Genomic DNA, 22,677 nt, shown 5'->3' on the forward strand with positions numbered 1-22,677 from the left:
CTATTGGCAGAAATGGTGTGTAATATTCATGACTATGTTTTCATTAGTTTAGGATCACCTGACAATAAGAATTGTTGTGTTTTCGTTACCTTAGAATGAGCCATTTACTGTGTATCTACATACAAAGCAGGTACTCTCTCACACAGTCTGTCATATTGTCCTATAGTAGCCCAGAACGGACAAATCAAACAACAAATTTTCACATCGGCCACCATAATTAACCATAAGAATATCAAACCTGTTAGAAATCCAACAGCCCAGGGTGCCCAGTAGCTCAACACCCCATGAATAAAGGCACTGTCCTTGCTGCATTGGCCTTGGGTTTGCCTCCAAATTATGGCCCTTTGCTGCAAGTCGTCCCCTCTCTCTCCATCGTTCTCACCTGTTCTGTACTATCTAATAACAGCATAAATATGCCAAAAATGGTCTTTAAAAGAAAAAGAAATCAAACAGCCCGTAGGGTTTTATTTGATGATTTATGATGTAACCAACTGCTGTGTAAACAATCTGCTGTGTTAAAGTGGTTTGCTCAAGCTAACCCCTTGCGGTTCCATTAATACTGACCAGTAGCCAGCAAATGCCCCGATGGCTTATGGGTCTTGTCAATGAGACACTGACACACCACAGCAGATTTCCCACCTCCCTGTTCAAGTCATCTGCAGCATCTTTTCTCACAAAAAAAAGAAACAACCAAACAAAAAATAATTCAGTGTTAAAATGACAGAAGCACTTGCAGTGATTTTGACTGTTGGGGGGAAAAAATATGGTTACCTTTCAAATGAGACTATGTCCATATACTAAAAACTGAACAAAAACAGCTTTCAGTTTACTTTGGATATGCCTTGGATAGGCGTTGTGGGTGAATTTAAGTGAATTTTACTAGACCTTATTCAAGGATAAATAATTTCCCAAAAATCTAATAGTTTGGCTGCTGTAGTGAGTTTCTACAACAGGAGGATGGTGTATCAGGGATTGAGTCAAAAGAAACTACAGTGGGACCCAGTAACACTGTGGCTCTTTGATGTCTTGTTAATAGTTTTCGGACCACAATGGCGGTCTGTGGCACAGAGGGACAATCTTTGGCTTCATAGACGCAGAATACTAGGATCCATTCATTGATGGTTTTGGTCTTTTCATGGAATTAGTTGACAGTAAGAAATAATATAGACTAACACCAGGTTAATCTTTTAATGGGTTTGACATTAATGCGTCCCCCGTACTGGACTGGCTTTATTTTGGAGGGGAAATTGTTTGTCACATGCCATCGCACAGCAGAGGAAAGGACAGGATGACAGGATGGGGTGCTAATTCTCTGGCTGCTGCCCATTGTTGTTGCTGTTGACACTCAGGTACATTGTGACCACAGTCACCTGCCGGCCCACACATACAGTAGCAGCCAGCAGATTCCAGCCCTGCATGGGACTGCCAGCTGAATCCTTTATGCAAACTGTATAATGACAACAGCACAGCAGAGGGACAAACAAACAAGAAACAGACGTCCATGTGTTATGTCACACTTTATCATCATCTCTCGATATCTCCTGTCTGTTTCTCTTCACACTATATGTCATTGACTTTGTCTTTTTTTGTTTGGGCAGCAGAAAACAATGTTGCCTGGCAACAACAGCACCAGAGAGATGGCGCAGTGTGTGTATATTTCTTTTAATTTTAAAAGGTATAAAGGGAGGGTTAAAGAGACTGGAAAGGTAAGAAAGTAGAGAGATGAGAGGGAGGAAGGAGGTCGGAGAAGATAGATAACATATGGACGAGAGGGAGATGAAAAAGGAGGCGAGGAGTGTGATGGCATGGAAACACGAGGGGAAGGATGGAGGACGGGGGGAGCTAAGGGCAGCTTCCTAATCAGTCATTCTGTACAGCCAGACAGAAACTCATCCATTCACATTCAAAGGCTCAAACACACACACACAGAAGAAGGGAAGCAGATTCTGAAGGAAAGAAGCTGATTTAACTCAAGATGATAAGAATGGCCATAAAATATGTATGAGCTCATTTAGCAGATGTGCTCTGAACAGCAATACTGACTGCAGTCAGCAGTACAGCTGTAGTTACCGCACATTCATGTTGTTTATATACGATCTCAGTGCCTCTCTGCAGCTCCTCCTGGCTGTTATTGCTGTAACTCTGCACAATGTGTTTAACTCCTGACATGTCTGCTTTACGTCTACCCTTTTCTTCTTTCTGTCCTTTTTTCGTACTTTGTTTAATCTCTTTTCTGACCCACTGCCCTTTCATCTAAATTCATTTAATCCTTTTCTTTTTCCGGTTTAATCTCTCTCCTTTTACCCAACTGTTTTCTTTTACAACATTTTTCAACAGTGTCTTTATGGGAAATGAGTCCCTCTTTGCATATTTAAGTTCACCTCTGCTAACAAGTAGAAATTGTTACTAGGGTTGCCCCCGAATAAGACCGATAGTCGTCATTTAGAGCCATTAGACAACCAGTCGCCTTCATGTTTAAGATATTAATTTAATTATAATTTATATATTTTGGGCGGGGCAACACAATGGTGTGAGTTGAAGGTGTGAGAAAGAATAATATCAGTAACATTGTTAACACTGTGCTACATTACAGAGGAATACAAAACCGTACTAATGAACCTTCATTAATATAGGCCTGTATTTTATCTTTATATTTATGAGTGCACGTCCAACAAATTTTCACTCCGACCTTGTCACATATGAAGTTTGGTCGTGGGCTTTCCGTGCCCATATACGACGTGCAGGGTACCCTTGGTACATTGGTTGTTGATGTTCTACGCAAACATCGCTCTTTCAGGTGAAAGTTAATGTTTGTTGGACCTATTCATCACCCCTCCTGCCCACCCCAGTTGGACTTTTGCCACCTTAGGTTTTGTCCTTGTCCCACAACATTTCCCCCTTACGCAGCCAGGTACCCTTAAAACTATAACGGCAAATGGCCTTATATCATGCGGACGTTAAAGGACGTCTTATTTTGTTGGTTTCTGATGCCACAAGTCACTGGACTGAGACTGGGCTTGCACATCACACACTGAACGAGCCGCCTGTTAATTACGCTGTGGGCAAAGCAGTAATGATTGTGCTAAGTGGCTAATGGGCATGTAGCTACTTTCATGTTTCAGATGACACGTCATGTTTGTAGTCGACCAATGAAGATGAGTTTACATATCACCTTGGGTTCGTCCTTCACCTTCTCAGAATGATCCCACACTTTGGATTTCCTGCCCGACATGTTATTAACTAGCCTGTGGAATAACTGCAGGTACCAGCCCTGGAAATTAGGGGCCGTACACATACTGCGTTTTTAACCACCTGAAAGACGCGAGGTCGGGCGCTGGGCACTACTCTTGTGCCTTTTTTGTGCCAGCTTTCAAGAACGCAGAGGAAGGTTGCATCTGAGGTTGCTAAGTACCCTTAACAAGCACCGTATAGCCTATTTACCTGAAACCCTGAGTGCAGAGTTGATCTTCTTCCAGGTGCTGTTTATAAGTGTGTAGGCCTATCGTCTGTGGGACAGATGTAAAGCTCTGGGTAGCCCTGCACTAACATGATCAACTTTTCCGTATTTATCAGACTGAATATTTACAAAAGAAGGGAAAGATATCTGTCGGCTGTGATTGGTTTGTAACGTGACTCCTGTCTGACTGCTGAGCGTGGCCACTTTCTGTGTCTGTCCTTTCAAATTCACACATGGTCCAGTCATATGGGTTTTGATTTATTTGGACCAAGATGCAGCTCCTAATAGAGTTTCGCATTTGTCTTTCTTTTTTTTCTTCTGCGACCAAGTGACCAATAACATCTTGCTGACTAACGTCTGAGGACAGGCCTAATTATTACAGACTTGTTTTTATGAATGCATTCCTCTTTTGTGTTCACAGTCTAAACTGGCAGAATGTTTGACTGTCAGATGTTTCCTGTCTCTCTCCTCTCCCTGCTCTCTTTTTGTCCTCCTGCCTCCCCGCTCTCTTTACTTTCATCTCTGTCTCCCTCCCCTCCAAAATCCACTTGTCCTTCATCTCTTTTTCTCCCTTACGCAATCATCCTCTCTACCTTTATCTCTCCCCCTACCCCCTTTCTGCAATCCTCCTCTCTCTACTTTTGGCTCCGTCCCTGCCCAAATCATTTTCTCTCTTTCAAATTGTCATCTCTCCATCCTCATCTGTTTTCCTTCCTTCCACCTTTTTGGCTTCCCATCCCCCATCTGTCCCTCCAATCAATCATCCCTCTTTGCCTCATTGACTCCCCATCCTCTCTTGTTTCCCTTCTTCTTCTCCATCTCCTTCTCTCACATCTATCGCTCCATCATCACATTAAACACATCTTCTTTTTCTCTCCATCCAACCCCCTTCCACTCCACACATCCCTCTTTCACACAGTTATCTGTGGTCTGTGCTGCGATGTTGATCCTGGACGCTTTGTCCCCGCTCCTCCTCCTCTCCATCCTGTTGCCGCGCTACGGTTGCCGGGCGGCGGACATTCCGGAGGACACTATATCAGAGTTCTCAGTCAGACTGTACCACCGGCTGCAGGCGGCGGGGGATCAGGATAATATCATTTTCTCCCCGCTGAGCGTGGCTGTGGCCCTGGGCATGGTGGAGCTGGGAGCCAGGGGGGCTTCACTGGAGGAGATACGGCAAGCTGTGGGATTCAGCCACCTGCTGCCAGGTGAGACGCACGTTCATACACACATGGTCATCAGCATCAGGGACAGTGGAAAGTCTTTGGCAAAGGAAATTATAGTTACAAAATCAAAAGGGGTGCTCCACCATTTTACTGGTCTAATGAAAGATGCTATCCAGTTGCTTTTTTGGAAATATAGGATCAAGCATTTTTAGGGCTTTAGGGACAATCATAATGTCTCCCCCAACTTTAAGAAAGTGCAACATTAAATCATTAGAATATGCCCTTAAATGTTCACCACAACATCAAAAATACATATTTCCCCCCTTAACTTTAGTGCTATTTATCAATCTAGACTGTTTTAGCATGAGTTGCCGAGTATTGGAGATATTGTCCATATTGAAAGAAAGGTGTGCATCTGCTCATGAGTGAGAGGCTCGTGCTTGTGGCAGTGCAAGATATAAACATGTCTGGCATCCCCTTTGGCTGAGCTGAGCTAATTCATGCTCAGTGGTGTTAGGTGAGCTTCCCTCTGCATGGTGATGCTGTTGCTGCATGTAGTTTGGCAAAAAAAGAAAATAGTTCCTACATGAAACTGCTCACAAGAAGGTCTGTGGATTATCTTGAATAACCGAGTCATGACTTCTGGAAAGAGACATTGCTGTTGAGTTTTTCAAATGTATTTTTTGGCCCTTTGAGCACCACAAGCTGAGTGCCATCTAATTCCATTATATTGGAGAGAAGGCAGACATCTCTATAGCCAGTATCACCAACATGCTGCAGCTCACAGCAAAACAATCTAGACTGATAAATAGCACTAGAGGTGAAAGCTGTCCCTTTACTACAATTACACGAATTAGCCTTAAGCACAAGTCTCATAGGACATACACAAAAACATGCGCGTGCTCCCACACATATAGTAATAGACACTGTTGCATCCCAGCCAGTTTGCAGAAATTCACCAAGCTGCTGATAAAGTTCACAGATGGGTATTAAGATGTCCTGCTAATACTTACTGTGGCAGCATATGTAATCACAATGTGGGCATTTATTTCCGAATTTCTGTTTAAATTTGGTTAGTAATATTTATTCTCTAGCAGTCAAAAGCCAATTATCATTTCAGTTTTAAAATGTGTGGTCATTTATTTATTTCTGTTTCCTGATGCCCATTTTTATTCTCCAAGGTACATACATCTGTTACATATTCAAAGCTTTATACAGTGGTTTTAATCACCATGATTCCCTTCACTCTAAAACAGAAAGCTAACATGAAAGGTGCTTTGTAAAATGTGAATAAACCTACCAGTTACACAACTGAATAAACTGATAAATGCGTGCTGAGATTTAATTCCCACTGTGACAGAAGTACTGCAGGTTTAAATAGAGTGCCCCGAGAATGAGTTTGAAAACTCGGAAATGAGTCAGCATTTCAGCACTCATTCACTTGTCTGAAAGTCAGTGGGTTTTTTGAGTGTTTTTTTGTTTGGATGTCTGAAATAAATTCTGTGGTTAACACAAGCTTAAAAGACTTTCACGTTTTGTTACCCGTGAATTTTGAACGTTAACACGATTGCTACCAAGTGGCTAAATGAGGCGACAGAGCTTCATCACGCTGAACACAGCTTTAGAGCCTCGTTGTGGTGGCGACGTCACATTATGCCTGTCGTTTGTTTTATTTATTTATCTTTTAATTTATTTTACCTTTATTTGACCAGAAAAAAAACCTTTTGAGATTAAAAATCTTTTTTTCAAGAGTGTCCAGACCAAGACAGGCAGCAATAACAAGCCCTTTTTAGATAGCAATTGCCCAATCAGTCTTCTTTCAGCATAAAAACAAAATCGGGGAGTGTGGCAAAATGCCGCCTACCTACTTTTGTTCATACAGAATGCGGCTTTTTCAGGGCAATGGGGGGTGTGAGCAAGTAAAAAAACGTGTAGCTCACCGTGTGACGTAAACAGTGACGTACAGTGACGACCAGCCGCAGCTGGTCAGTCCTTCGGCGATTCTCTAATAAGTCGGCCTGTCCTTCACCGTCCCCGTCATCTGGCGGTTAATGGCCTCTTCGTTTGCCAGGACAAGGAGGGCGTGCAATTCCTTGTCTCCCCAGTTGCTCATCTTTACAGTGTCTGTCAGGTTTGTGTTTCCCTCTTGCTACTAGCTGCTCATTCCTGCTATCAGCTGTTTCCTGTTTATCCACCGCCAGTGGGTCGCAGGTGAGGCGTCATCAACAGCTCCTCCCGCAAGTCATCAACAGCCCCTCCCGTGGCAGAAGGCCGCCTTGGTATGTTTAAACTAAAAGAATTCCGCCAATATGACTATCCTGCAAGGCGGAAAATTGGGCGCCATTCCGCCTCTGTGTGTATAAACGCTCGCAGCTGGCCGGCAAAATGGCCCAACATTCCCGGGAAATCTGGCAGTGTAAAAGGGGCTATAGTTACAGAAAGACAACACAGAACAAAAATACAGATTAAAATTTACAGCCCTAAAACAACCAGTATAAAACTCAAAGTGAGATTACTACAGATATTGTCTAATGTTAGCCTAGCCTTAGCTCTTTACTTCTGGTGATTGAATTTAGGCTTAAATAAATCACAAAAGTGGTGTTCATTTTTGATCTGATGGTAAAAATCCCACTGGCTTTTTGACGAGGGAACCAGGGCGACACTAACTTCCATGCTGGCCTAAAGAAAAACATCATCCCTGGAGCACTCTATAGTTTAAATGTTCACAATCTGTGTCTGTATGTGAACACGAGATCTTAACAGTAAGAGATATATAATGTGCATCAAACATTTGTGAATGATTTATTTACGCTCCGAGATAGAAAGGAACATGTGTGCCATTTCTCATTTATTGGTATTTCATGCATAATATTCATTTTTTTTAAATGCTGTGCCATTGTTTTAACTTTACAGTATGGATATGTTCCATTGCACTGTATACACACCTGCAGTTTGAGTGTGTGTGTGTGTGCCTCCCTCTGCTCTGTTCTCCAGGTGTGGAGTTCTCTTTGCTCCAGAATCTGACCGCAGCTCTGTCGGAGGACGACACACACTGCGTGATCCGATTTGCCAACAGCCTCTTCCTGCAGGAAGGCGTCACCTTTAACCCTGAGTTTCTGCATCTGATGAGAAAGTACTTCCGGGCTGACGTGGAAACGGTGGACTTCAGCGAATCAGCAGCCGTGGCCGAGCAGATCAACAGCTGGGTGGAAAATCATACCGAGAGTGAGTTTGAGAGAGAAGAAGAAAGGGAAAGAAACAGATGGGTGATGAATACATAAATACATCTACGATCCCAGGGTACTGTAAAGTGATGTGAAGTTGCATCATTGTTTGTTAGATCAGATGATCTTGTACAAAAACAAAATTTAGTTAATACATTTCCAGCCCTCAGTTGCACAAATCTCCATCCTCATCCTCGTGTGCAACTTCAAAAGCTGCATCACAGCAGGCGGTGTCCTCAGGCCAATGAATTTAATGTGGAGCCTATCACACTCCCTCCAGGTAAGATCCGTGAGTTGCTATCAGCAGAGGACTTCAGCAGCGTGACCCGCCTGACCCTGGTGAACGCCGTCTACTTCAGAGGCTCCTGGAAAAACCAGTTCAGACCAGAGAACACCAGAACCTTCTCCTTCAGCAGAGACGACGGCTCTGAAGTCCAGACGCTCATGATGTACCAGCAGGGAGACTTTTACTATGGTAGGGATGAGCTTTGTGTGTGTCTCTGCGAGTGTGTGTGCATCTTTCAGAATTGTACTAGTGGCTCTTTTGCTGGAGCCCTTAAAATTCATCTCATATTTCCTGAGGTTATTTAAAATGTTAATCTTAGATCTGAAATATTCATATTTTGAGTGTTATTCCCAGGAAAGTCTCCTCTCTGCTGCTCAGTGAGCTCCGCTGCTAAAATCTTCCTCACTTGCAAAAACTCCTCTGGTATGTCTGTTTGATTTAGTAGTATATTTTGAAGGCTATATAAGCTTTACTGTGACGGTCTGTCCAAAGTCATGTAATACTATATTAGCTTTTGCTAAATCTACTCTGACAGTAGGCAGAACAAACAAGGCTGTCTTTGCACGTCTTTTGTATTTAATTTCATTTTTCCCTCCTTCACACGCCTGCGTTCTGAGGGACGTTTTATTAACATCTACTTCTAATTAGATTACAGGACATCATACTGTGCCCATTATTATGCTGATTTACAATAATTTTGAGTAATTGTAGATTTATAGTAATTAAATCTCACTGAAAAGACCTTTTGCTTTTCACAAATTTAATACTTTGTCAAAAAACAAATTCACAAACAGCATGCAAGAACAAAATTCTTTCAAGAGGTCAAACAGCTGAAACAATAAAATAATGTATTGTTCAATATGGTGCTGCAGCAAGGCGCGGGCTCAGAAGGTTGAGTGGGTTGTCCAGTGATCAGAAGATGGCGGTTTGATCCCTGGCTCATCCAGGCCACATGTTGAAGTATACTCGAGCAAGATACTGAATCAGAAATTGCTCCTGATGATGTTGTGTGGGTGTGTTGAAACTGAGTAGCAGGTGGCATCTTGTATGGTAGCCTCGGCCACCACTGTATAAATGTGTGTGTGAATGGGTGAATGTGGCTTGTAGTGTCAAAAGCGCTTTGAGTGGTTGGAAGACTGGAAAGGCGCTGTACAAGTGCAGTTCATTTACCATTAACCATGTCGAGATTATTGTGGCCAAAATAGTTGGACATAGTTACTCCACGGAAACAGCAACTGAACATCACACAGGCAAAACAAGGATCCAACAAAGACTGAACTAAAAACAGGCAGGCAGGGAGCTGATTGGCTGGGAAAAACTCAGGAACAGGGAAGGACTGATGATGCTAACGCAGGACAGGTGTGGAGCTGGGTACATGAGGGAAAGGCACTGATTGGGGGAGTGAGAACAGGTGAGTGAAACTAATCAGGGTGTTTCTCAAAGTCAAGGAAGGATCCTCAAACGGCCGAATTTCAAGGAGGCTACGTCATCGAATTCTGCAATCGAAGTCCAATGTCAAGGATCCTTCACATTCTACCGAGGACTGAGTCCTGCCTTCAGAGAATTTTCAAGGATGCATGTGTGTATCCTAAGCAGGTTTAAAGTACCCACAGTTCTTGGCACATGATCTGCTGGAAATGAAGGTGGGGCCTCTTCAATGAAATTTGACGCTTGGCAGGATTCAGATAAATATGTCATTTATTTGGATTAATGTCTCCAGGAGTTTTTATCATACATGCATAACAAAATACTGCCAGAAACCTCATAATTTGCAATTTGCAATGGTAAGGTCAATGTTTATACATTGTTGCAGAATTCTAAAACTACTTTTTACAAAAGTTTCATTTTGCCTACCTGTTAGAGCCAAAATTATCACAGTACACTAAAACCCCCTCAGTCTGCTGAGGGTTAATGACACACACTTGTGGGCACTTGTTAGCCTGTTCCAATGTGTGTTCACCGAATTGCCTTACCTCTGTGGGATCCTTCCTTGGAATGACTCGTCCTCCCAAGGAAGGATCCTTGACTATGAGAAATGCCAAAAGACTAAGGTGGGAAATCACACAAAGACAGGAAATAAAAGCAGACATGACACATAAGGAAACAGCTTAAACATGAATGAACATGAAAAAAGGAAGAAGACAAACAGAAAACCCAATAAACGAAATCCTAGAGAAAAGACTACAAATGAAAAAACCCTGCATCATGACACCACCATTAACTCAATGTGAGTGTTTTTTTTAAATCATAATCCACTAGTCCATACCCATTGGTAGCTTTGTCACCTTCTACTAGTCCTCAATGCCTATGTGCAGTTTCACATAGATTGACCACGTCAGTGAGTAGAAAAACATGGGACAGACAGAATGACTGACAGAATGACACACTGACAGTTTCCGTGATCATGTACAGCATACCATACCATGACTTAGTCATACCAAAAATTAGAAAAAACACCAACAACATTGGTCCACAGGGGGAGCTACAGCGATCGGTTGCATTTTAGCCATTTCTAAGCATTTTTCTGTTGTTATAGCGCCACCCAGTTGCCAATTAGAGTTAAATTTCTCCAGTCACCTTGAGGAGTCCTGTTCTACATATCTACCAAGTTTAGTAAAAATCGATAGGGCGGTTAGGCCTAGATAAGAAATTAGCTCTCTAGCGCCCCCATTTTGTTTGATGGGGTCAATAATGGACGGGTCCCCTCAGATTATGTGTGGTCATATGCCTACAAAGTTGTGTGGTGATCGGTGAAACCCTTGAGATGTTATACACCTTTATGTGATGAGCCACGCCCTCCGCAATATTCATTGCCTTATAGAAGCTCAGTTTTAGTAAGTTTTCCAACTTTTGCCAAGAGGGAACTTTAGATATTGGTCCCTAGATTATGTTCACCAAGTTTCATGCAGATCGGTCAAACTTCCTAGGAAGAGATTGATTTTAAGTGTTTTTCAAAAAATTCAAAATGGCAGAAAATCTATCCGGAAGTTATGGGTTCTTGAGACAAATTTGTTCCTCATGAGAAGAGGCATCTCTGTGCAAAGTTTCATGTCTCTACGACATACGGGGCATGAGATATGCCCATTCAAAGTTTGCAATTTCAATCGGTTGCTATAGTGCTCCCCTTTGGCCAATTGATGTAATATTGCTTCATTCGCATCCTCCCATGACCCTCTACCACTGTGCCAAATCTCACATGGATTGACCAAGTCAGTGAGGAGAAAAATGTGGAACAGAGACACAGACAGACACACCCACAGACAGACAGAGTTTTCATCATTATATAGTAAGATGATAAAATCGTATATCGTCTGATCCCTAGCTGAAACTAACTGTTTAGCCTGTATACTCATGTCACAAAATAGTGAAAAATCTACACTGCACATTCCCAGAGCCCAAGGTGACGTCCTATTATGTCTTGTTTTGTCATACCATCAGTCCAAGATGCAAAGGTTGTAATGATTAGGTTGTACGTGCAAATCACTGTCTGGGTTTGCTTTCTGAGCTGGCACTGTCTTTAAATACCTGTTGAATTTTTCTATACCTTACACACTTTAAAGCTTATTTTATCAAAGTCATAATCTGGATGCACTGAGCTGGGAACACTATATGTGTCAGATATCTGTGCATTGGATGGTTTGCCAGCGCTGTGAGGTGTGAGACTGTTTGTAGTTCTGCAGGTTGGCTGTAACGCTGGAACATCTGAATGATTCCTGTCTGTCTTTTCTGCATCTTGTCTTTTTTTTTTTTTTTTTTTGTTGGTTTGACGTACTGCCAAAGACAGTTACGTCAGGTTCTTACTGCACTGCTACTAAAGTTGGCGCGTTTGAGTTATTTTGGTGCAGTCTGTATGTGTGTAGTGAGCTTGCACACTTGCATACACCTACGTTCACAGGGTGCTCACATACTCATCCTCACATACCCAGGATCAAGGAGATCTCTGTGTGTGTCTGTGTGTGTGTGTGTGTGTGTGTGTGTGTGGTGAGCGTAGCATGTGGATGCATGTGGATGCAGAACAGGGACAGGTCCTTGGGGAGAACTCTGCGTTTGCATTCTCATTTTGAAGCACAATCATGTTGGTTAAGTAAAATGTTTTGGGAGGCCACACCCCGCTCTCTGCCGCAATGTGGCCTCGCTCTGCATCAGCAGCCGCTGCGCAGAACGCTACATGTAAGTTAATGGAGGATCACAAGTCTTTTTGTTGTGATTTCCCTTTTAAGCAGCTTCAAAAGAAAGAATCATGTGCCAAGATTGGGATAAAGGCTGGCAGTGTTAATTGCTCCATAATCTCCATCTCACATTGCAAATACCTAAGTAAGTGAGATAATCTTATATTTAGATTTAAAATCTAGTTAGACTTGTTTGGAGTATAAAAGGATTATCTCATCCTGATGAAAAAATACTGTCTCACTTAATTCAAGTAAATGTTTGTTGGCTCGTCCTGATTAGAATCTTTATCTGTGGGTTTTGTTTAATTAGACACGAGGGACGAGCCTGTGAGAGATCTGTGAGAGATCCACCGAGATATCACTTTCTCTGCCTCTGTAGTGTGTCTGCAAGACGATATCAGCTCTTACAGATGTTTGTGTGTGCATGTGTGTGAATGTGTATGGGCCGGTGTATTTGTATGTGTACATACATGAAAGTATTTTTCTTTCTAGATCCCAGATTGGTTAACTGGGTTTTATTCAAGGGGTCATCTCTTTGCCTGCAAAGTGAAGCCAATGTAGAGTAGAAGTAGAAATAGAAAGGACTGGTTGCTCTGTACAAATGTAAAAAAAAAAAAAAATGTGTCAGGTGCTGGTGGAGAATGGGAAACAACATACACAGAGGAAGGGAATCTAGGCACTCCATAAAAATACAGAAGAACGAGGAAGCAAATATTAAAAAGCCTGTACTGTAGTGGCTAAATCATTAAAAGAGACATGTTTCGACCACTGCAGGTCTTCGTCAGAGCTTTCAAAACATACAACACATGTATGGCCACACCTATATAGAGGCAGAAACCAATCAGAGGCCATCACATGCCCGACATAATGACATGACAGGTGAAACAAATAGACAATAATGACAAAAAAAAAAAAAGAGTGATATCAGATAAGATATCCAGAAAAAATAAATTTAAATATGCATACACCTATGTTAACATATAGGCTGTGAGAAAAATGGTGAAGCTTGTAGAGAATAATGACATATCACAAAAAACATGTGAAGTCTATATCCTCACTGAGACCAGGAGACTTTAAAGCATCCTGTCGATGGATTCAAAAAGCTTTGATTAAGTTTCTGTATTCTGTCACCCCCCTGACCAAAGGTTCAATGTGTTCAATGCCTTCTATGCGTAATAAGGAATCATAAGCATTACGAAACCAATGTAGAAGTACCTTAAAGCTGCATTCTTTCTATTCGCCAGCAGGGGGCGACTCCACTGGTGGTAAAAAGAAATCTCATTTTAGAGTCTATGACAAAATGACCCTGATACTCACTTGATTTTTTTACCTCAGTTGACATTTGACATGAGTTTATGGTCTCAGTTGCTAGTTTCAAATCTTCTTCAACACAGTGTGATGTTCATTCTGTAAAATAGACAACAAAGCAGTGCATACTTTAGGGCGTGGCTAGCTTGTGATTGACAAGTTGCTACAACAGCGGTGTCTAGTCTGGGGCCGTTTAGTGGCCATTTTGGTAAGCAACCGGAACCAGGACGAGAGAGACAGGATTCAGAATTCGATGGATGCGCCTTTCTGTCAAAATAAAAGCACCAAGCTAATAAAATTAAGGTGAAACTTTTTATTTATTTATTTAAGATATTTTTTGGGGCTTTTGAGCCTTTAATGGATAGGACAGACAAGCATGAAAGGGGGAGAGAGAGGCAGTGACATGCAGCAAAGGGCCACAGGCTGGAGTCGAACCCGGGCCGCTGCGGCAACAGTCTTGTACATTGGGCGCCTGCTCTACCACTAAGCCCCCGGTGCCCCGAGGTGAAACTTTATAATTTAAAGAATATAATTTACAAGAAAAGCACTTGATCGGCACTTGATCCTAGTTTTGTACAGTACAGGCCAAAAGTTTGGACACACCTTCTCATTCAATGCGTTTTCTTTATTTTCATGACTATTTACATTGTAGATTCTCACTGAAGGCATCAAAACTATGAATGAACACATGTGGAGTTATGTACTTAACAAAAAAAGGGGAAATAACTGAAAACATGTTTTATATTCTAGTTTCTTCAAAATAGCCACCCTTTGGTCTGATTACTGCTTTGCACACTCTTGGCATTCTCTCGATGAGCTTCAAGAGGTAGTCACCTGAAATGGTTTCCACTTCACAGGTGTGCCTTATCAGGGTTAATTAGTGGAATTTCTTGCTTTATCAATGGGGTTGGGACCATCAGTTGTGTTGTGCAGAAGTCAGGTTAATACACAGCCGACAGCCCTATTGGACAACTGTTAAAATTCATATTATGGCAAGAACCAATCAGCTAACTAAAGAAAAACCAGTGGCCATCATTACTTTAAGAAATGAAGGTCAGTCAGTCCGGAAAATTGCAAAAACTTTAAATGTGTCCCCAAGTGGAGTCGCAAAAACCATCAAGCGCTACAACCAAACTGGCACACATGAGGACCGACCCAGGAAAGGAAGACCAAGAGTCACCTCTGCTTCTGAGAATAAGCTCATCCGAGTCACCAGCCTCAAAAATGGCAAGTTAACAGCAGCTCAGATCAGAGACCAGATGAATGCCACACAGAGTTCTAGCAGCAGACCCATCTCTAGAACAACTGTTAAGAGGAGACTGCGCGAATCAGGCCTTCATGGTCAAATAGCTGCTAGGAAACCACTGCTAAGGAGAGGCAACAAGCAGAAGAGATTTGTTTGGGCCAAGAAACACAAGGAATGGACATTAGACCAGTGGAAATCTGTGCTTTGGTCTGATGAGTCCAAATTTGAGATCTTTGGTTCCAAGCGCCGTGTCTTTGTGAGACGCAGAAAAGGTGAACGGATGGATTCCACATGCCTGGTTCCCACTGTGAAGCATGGAGGAGGAGGTGTGATGGTGTGGGGGTGTTTTGCTGGTGACACTGTTGGGGATTTATTCAAAATTGAAGGCACATTGAACCAGCATGGCTACCACAGCATCCTGCAGCGACATGCCATCCCATCCGGTTTGCGTTTAGTTGGACGATCATTTATTTTTCAACAGGACAATGACCCCAAACACACCTCCAGGCTGTGTAAGGGCTATTTGACCAAGAAGGAGAGTGATGGAGTGCTGCGGCAGATGACCTGGCCTCCACAGTCACCGGACCTGAACCCAATCGAGATGGTTTGGGGTGAGCTGGACCGCAGAGTGAAGGCAAAGGGGCCAACAAGTGCTAAACACCTCTGGGAACTCCTTCAAGACTGTTGGAAAACCATTTCAGGTGACTACCTCTTGAAGCTCATGGAGAGAATGCCAAGAGTGTGCAAAGCAGTAATCAGAGCAAAGGGTGGCTATTTTGAAGAAACTAGAATATAAAACATGTTTTCAGTTATTTCACCTTTTTTGTTAAGTACATAACTCCACATATGTTCATTCATAGTTTTGATGCCTTCAGTGAGAATCTACAATGTAAATAGTCATGAAAATAAAGAAAACGTATTGAATGAGAAGGTGTGTCCAAACTTTTGGCCTGTACTGTATATTATACCTGTAGTTTGTAAATGCATTTTTTTGATAAAGTTTGGGGCGGTGGGTGGTGGAAGAGAGAGGAAACATGTGTGATGCTCGCCATGTAGCATGCTCTATCAACCACAACAACAACAATATGGCATTGCCAACATCGCTGCCTGATAATGTTACACCTGTCAAAATGGTGAAATAGGATGCGACGAGACGATGGTGCGCCAGAATTTAAAGTTTTACTTTGGTGAACACTTTTACTTTGGTGAATTTGGTGAATTCCGGATCCGCTCTCTAGACCGGAGCCAGAATCCAGACAAAATTCAGAGTGAATGGAAACCATTCACAAGTGAAGAGCCTGGTGACGCGAGGCTAGCGGTGTCCCTGGGTTCTCAGTCAGCTCCACTCTCTCGTCTAAATATGGTCACTGGCTCCAAAAAAACCAAGATGGTGACCACCAAAATGCCACACTTTAGGTTTCATAATTGTAGTCCACAAACCAGTGAGTGACGTCACTGTGGCTACGTCCACTACTTCTATACAGTGTATGGTTTTATTTCCTGCCTGAAGACAGTCAAGTGTATTTTTCCTGCTGAGCTACATACAGTATGTATGTAATACACTCTCACACCAAGTGTAACTAAAGCCTTTAAAGTGAAGCATCTGTGCTTTTTAATTAGTGCATCAGGGAAATGACCACGCTCACCGTAATCAATACAGTTGATCAATGTGCTTTAACATGCTGTTTGTGCTCCTCCTCAGCAAAGTTCGCCAACCCATTACAGGAGGCATCAATACATGTGTATGTGTGTCTGCACGGCTGCACTCCACGCATCTTTCAATGCCTACATTTGTGTATGTTTCCTTCCCACCAGGTGAGTTCAGCGACGGCTCACAGGAAGCCGGCGGTGTGTACCAGGTGTTGGAAATGCCCTATGAGGGGGAGGACATGTCCATGATGATCGTTCTGCCTCGGCAGGAGGTGCCGCTGGCTTCCCTGGAGCCCATCATCAAAGCACCGCTGCTGGAGGAGTGGGCTAACAATGTCAAACGGCAGAAGGTGGAAGTCTACTTACCTAGGTGAGAGATAACACTCGCAAACGCACACATGCCTGCTGTGCCGTATCCTCTGTTTGCAGTACCATTGTGCTTCTGTAGTTTTGTGTCCCTGATTTACCTCAACATGCCTCGGTTACTTGTGCATCAATTAGTGATTACCTGTTACGATGACATGCTGTTGTTTCCCACACATGCTTATGTTTCCCAGAATGCAAAGCCCATGGAGAATATCCCTGCAGTAATTGCCTCTTTTAATTTAGCCAGTGGAAAAAGCCATAACAACAGCAATACATTTTCCTATCATTAAATTGCATCCTTCATTGTTTTCTGTAGCTTTTTGTATGAGTTCTTTGTTAAAGTTGATGTAAAATGGCCGTTCTTCGGACAGATTTAGTGCACCACAAATATTTAACACTGAGTAATTGACCCTGAAATGTTAAATGGTTGATTTCTCCTTTAAAACACACAGAGAAAGAAGTGCAAGCACGAGATACACAATCAAGTTTTTTGTCCGCCTACTTGATCTGTATCATTTGTCACAAGATGATAAGTTATTATCCACCTCAAATTTCCATTAAAATGTTTATACTGACTTTCTTAAATTCTGGCTGCACCGTCCAGGTTCAAAGTGGAGCAGAAGATCGACCTGAGGAGCACTCTGCAGGAGCTGGGGATAAAGAACATCTTCACCAATGATGCCGATCTTTCTGCCATGACAGGTGACACTCAGCTGTATGGAAAACCACAGACACGCACACAGAAATATGTGACACACAATTACAGATTATCATATAAAGCACAGAGACACAGACACAAATGGTAAGAGACATTAAGTCCTGGAAGGGTTCAGCATGAGAAGTTGATTCAGTATTTCTGCATCTTGGCTGCAGTGAAGTTGCCTCCAGTACTTTCTCAGGTAACCAAGGTAACTGGCACCGAGTGGGCAGGTCAGAGCTGTCACATCATGTGGTAAAAATAGATCCAGAGAGAGAGAGAGAGAGATATACATAGAGGCAGGGAAATAGAGGGGCATAAATATGTTGCATCTAAAGCAAATATCTACAGAAAATAATGAGGATAAAATTCACTACATGAGCTTCACATGCTCTTTCCTAGAGAACATCTGGGTCTGACCAAAATACATCCTAATACAGAAAAAAAAACAACCTTAAAAACTCAGGATGCTTCATGCTATACAGCCTGTTCCTACCAGTTATGTGAAGCTAGTTTTCTATTGTGAAACAGTCTGCAGGCTGCACCGGCCCTCAGCACATCTTGTACTGGCTCAACACGTACTCAGAGGACACGGTCTATTCTGGCAGGCAGGTAGATACGAGAGGGTATTTTAAAATGCTCTTAATCAACTCATAAGGATGTTCTGTCTGAGCAAACAGCATTTTTAAACGGAACAGCCCTGGTATATATGTGGATTTGACTATTATGTAGGTGTGCAACGCTTCACCCTCAGCTTTAAAGGAATATTTCACCCCAAAAATTATCATTGCTATATCAGTTACTCACAGCGTGTCACATTGACTTCAGGAAGAAATGGTTTTCTCATATGCGTCCACGACCCGGTCTCACTCCCAGGTTGTCGAAATCCAGTGCTTGGGCAGTGACTTGCGGCGTCAGACACCGACAGAAAAAGCCATCCTCAAACGTCGGCATGATACAGCTGGTCACCGTTAACGGCACTCGCTGATACATGGTGTCTAGACTAGCAAGAAAAGGTCGTAGAATGATGTCCAACTCCCAAAGAGTGCTGTAATGCAGACAGTAGAAAATGTGATCTTATTAATTTTACTATGTCATGCAAAGCTAGTAAGTCCTGAAATGACAGAAGAGGTTGTTTGCCGATGACTCCCAAAACAACATATATGACCACAGACAGGTGCTTGAATTAAGGGTTGCATAAAAGTCAACATGTGCTTTCATACAGGACATGAACATGTGAACATGTCTGTCCTTTGACCCATGAATTCACCCCGAATTCCTCCCCATGCAGACTTTGTAGGTTTGATCACTGTGCCACATGACTTTGCTCCCATCATTATAACCAACCTGGTGTCACTCTGAAGACATCGAAATCCAGCATGTGGGCAGAGACTTGCAGTGTCAGACACTAACCAGAAAGCCGTCCTTTAATGTGTCAAGGGGAAACGCAGCAGGACAAGAACGGATGTTGAAGCGGCGCGAGTCCGAGTAGGTCGGACAGGAGGGGTGGTGGATGGGTCCAACAAACACTGACTTTCACCCGAGAGAGTGGTGTTCCTGTCCCGTATGATTATAAAGCCAAACCCTGTTCTTTTTTACCTAAACCTGACCATGTGCTTTTGTTGCGTAAACCCAACCACATACGTTAGTTGTCAATCTGCGGTGTTGTTTTTGGAAGAGACTGTATGTAAACATTAAATTTCCTGTGAAAACAGCAGTGTATTTTGCAAGAAGACAAAGCATGTAACAGGCAGAACTTCAGTATATCAATCAATCAATTTTATTTATAAAGCCCAATATCACAAATCACAATTTGCCTCAGAGGGCTTTACAGCATACGACATCCCTCTGTCCTTAGGACCCTCGCAGCGGATAAGGAAAAACTCAGGAAAGAAATCTCAGGAAGAGCAGCTGAGGAGGGATCCCTCTTCCAGGACGGACAGACGTGCAATAGATGACATACAGAACAGATCAACAGAAAATAACAACACACGTAACTTGACATAGTGTCCCAGAACATCAACAACTAACGCACCCAGGGTACCTTTCATGTCGTATGTGGATGTGGAAAGTCCATGACCAAACGTCGATATGTGATGTGGTCAGATTGAGAATGTGTCGGCCTCCACCGTGAAGAGAGAATCTAGAGAAAGAGAAAATTCTCAATGAATTGAAGTTAAAAGGGCTGCATTTAATAACAGCAATACTATATGAAAACGTCCGTTTACAAACTCTCACACAACTCCCTCGCTGAAACCTTACTATATAAAACACTTCTGCATAAACAGCCTCACTCACAACAAGTACTGTAGTACGCCTTGGCAAGCACATGCATTTGAACTCTGCTCATTCTAGTGAAATGTGTTTGGGAAGTGCTGAGCATATGTTGTGAATAAATGAGACTTGGATTATACTGCATGAGTTATGTAAGCGTTTTTAACCATATGTTTTGATATAGTTTCACTGTTGTTAAAAGGCGGCCCCCGTTAAAGCATTTTGAATTCTCTGGATAAAGTATGCCTTTAAAAGTTGCTTATGCACAGACCAAGAGAGTGTCACTCTCAAACTGGACTCAACATCACACCATCGCCACATCTCACACTGACTGATGAATACTCCAAAGACAAAGTGATGATCTGTGGGCTTTTGTGTGTGTAACAGATGGTAAGGACCTGTACATTGGGAAGGCGGTGCAGAAGGCGTACCTGGATGTGACTGAGGAGGGCGCAGAGGGAGCTGTTGGGTCAGGTAGACGCTATCTTTTATCCTTCATCATAATCTCCCTGATCAGGTTCACTAAACACTGTTCACATCTGTCACAAAAATGACTGCGGTGTTTGTTCCCCCTCTTCTTCTCTTCCTTTCAGGAATGATCGCCCTGACCAGGACTCTGGTGCTGTACCCACAGGTCATGGCTGACCACCCGTTCTTCTTTGTCATTAGAAACCGGAGGACAGGTATGTGTGTGTATTTGAGCGTGGAAATTTCACTCTGATATATAATATGTGTGTTTTGATCTGACTGTCTTTGTCCCTTCCTCTCCCAGGGTCCATCCTCTTCATGGGCAGGGTCATGACCCCTGAAGTCATCGAGCCAAACGACCATGACTTCGACTCCATGTAACCGCGGTGTGAGGTCCCTCAATCTCCGTTTATCAGATCCTGACGTCATAAACGCTACCTATCCTCTATCGCCATCTCCAGCTGTGTTTTATACTCTTGGAAGAAAAAAAATAAAAATAAACTGAATATTATATGATATATTATATATTGAAATATGACATACGACATATAATGTGACTGTGTTTTGATACTGGAAGCTTTAAACTCTTGGATACGGACATGCAGAAATAGGAAGTTGTACATATTCTCTGGTGAAGGATGGTTTGTATATGAGAGAGAAGAACACATGATATGTAATCCACGCACAACCCCTTTAAGTTCAGCAGCTTCGTACTCACTTGCAGCCACACACGATGCACAAAAACAGTTTTCTCTCTACTTCTTGAAAAAATATATTTACTCTTTCTTACTCCAGATGCAGTGCGTGCACACTGTAGGTTTCACACTTTAATTATATCCCTGTACATTTGACATTGTGTTCTATATATACATATATACTCAGTATTTATTGCAGAATAAACATGTGCAAACATTTTGTCCCTATACGATGAATCTTAGTAATATATCTGTTCCAGACAGTATTCTAGTCATTTTTTACACACCGTAGGCACATGGCTAAACTGCTGATGAACTAATATGCCTTATCACATCTGAGTGGTTGATTAAGCCCCAGCTGGGCATCTCACAGGTGAGCAGAGGGGACTGCGTAACTAAGGCGGGTTGCTACAGAGATGGACTGGAGCATGCAGGCGCACTGAAAAAGATCTGCTGCACCAATTTTGGATGTACATACAGGGAGAAACAGTAACACCAGCTGTATTCAGTCTTTTACTCAATAAAAACATGAATGTGTTCCCATTAAAAAAAAACTGTCTCTGTGTTTACTGTGTTTGTGAGGACAGTAGAGCTTATGTGGACCGTCTGCAGCATTTAACCTGGCATTACTCTAAGCGTTAACAGCTAATGCATCTTTCAGGTCCTTTAAATGAAGGATTTGGTGAGACTGAAAACCATGCAATGCTTCAGGAGTTTATGAAACCATTTTAGAATAACTTCATTATGTATTCAATGCCTGAATATATAATAGACTTCATATAATGCCCCACGGAGGGCTGGTACTGTTGAACAGCCAGGGCAGAAGTTGGCTGTTTGACCGTAAGTCAGTATCCCAGGGCAGACAATGTCCTGCCAAGGCATCTTGGAGTGGTTTCAGGCCTGTGGCATCACCTAGCTACCACGCACGCGCACACACACACACACACACACACACATACACAAAGAAACAGATCATATCACTGGGCCAGGCAAGGATATATTGTGACCAAGGACGAATGAGACCTGCATGTTGATTCTGATAAATGTTGCGTCATAAGGAAGTGTGTATATGAGAAAGTAAGAGTCAGTATGTTCATAAAGTGTGGACATTTATTTTCATTTATTTAAGTCTTTCTATTTAATACAAAATATCCTGGCCTGGTGAACCTCAAAGGTAAATAAAATTACAATCTATTAACTGCATACAGCTATCATTTAGAATCCAATTTTCATAACTATAGTGGCAGTAGAAGTGACGTTGTTCCTTACGTATATAGATACTCTGTGTTGTGTATCTTTCATTTTAAAGAGAAAGTTCATCCCATAATCAAAAATACATATTTTCCCTCTTAGCTGTAGTACTATTTACCAAGCTAGTTAGTTCTGGTGTGCGTTGCTGAGTGTTGGAGATATCAGCCGTAGAGATGTCTGCCTTTTCTCACATATAATGCAACTGGATGGCACCCAGTCTGTGGGCCTCGAAATGCCAAAATATATGCATTAGAAAAACTTAACAGAAATGTCTCTTTCCAGAAATCATGACCCGGTCACTCAAGATAATCCACAAACATGGCTGTGAGAAGTTTCATTTAGGAACTATTTTCTTTCTACCGAACAGTGAAGAAAAAAAGCATGCATCTACTGCTAGCTCATGTAGCACCACTGAGCTAG

At 42.4% G+C, this 22,677-nt stretch overlaps 1 protein-coding gene across 1 annotated transcript in view; it reads left to right on the plus strand.

Annotated features, from left to right (window-relative positions):
• The window catches only part of serpini1 (serpin peptidase inhibitor, clade I (neuroserpin), member 1), a 32,859-nt gene extending 11,299 nt beyond the window's left edge, over nucleotides 1–21,560 (plus strand). Inside the window, exons 2-9 of the mRNA XM_033630387.2 lie at nucleotides 4,377–4,665; nucleotides 7,618–7,848; nucleotides 8,128–8,322; nucleotides 16,672–16,876; nucleotides 17,477–17,574; nucleotides 20,231–20,317; nucleotides 20,437–20,526; nucleotides 20,616–21,560. Of these exons, the coding sequence (XP_033486278.1) occupies nucleotides 4,398–4,665; nucleotides 7,618–7,848; nucleotides 8,128–8,322; nucleotides 16,672–16,876; nucleotides 17,477–17,574; nucleotides 20,231–20,317; nucleotides 20,437–20,526; nucleotides 20,616–20,692 (1,251 nt within the window). The 5' untranslated portion in view covers nucleotides 4,377–4,397 and the 3' untranslated portion in view covers nucleotides 20,693–21,560. The remainder of the gene's footprint in view (nucleotides 1–4,376; nucleotides 4,666–7,617; nucleotides 7,849–8,127; nucleotides 8,323–16,671; nucleotides 16,877–17,476; nucleotides 17,575–20,230; nucleotides 20,318–20,436; nucleotides 20,527–20,615) is intronic.
• The last annotated feature ends 1,117 nt before the right edge of the window (nucleotides 21,561–22,677 follow it).

This window comes from Epinephelus lanceolatus, chromosome 4 (assembly GCF_041903045.1).
Source record: "Epinephelus lanceolatus isolate andai-2023 chromosome 4, ASM4190304v1, whole genome shotgun sequence".
NCBI classification, from domain to species: domain Eukaryota; kingdom Metazoa; phylum Chordata; class Actinopteri; order Perciformes; family Serranidae; genus Epinephelus; species Epinephelus lanceolatus.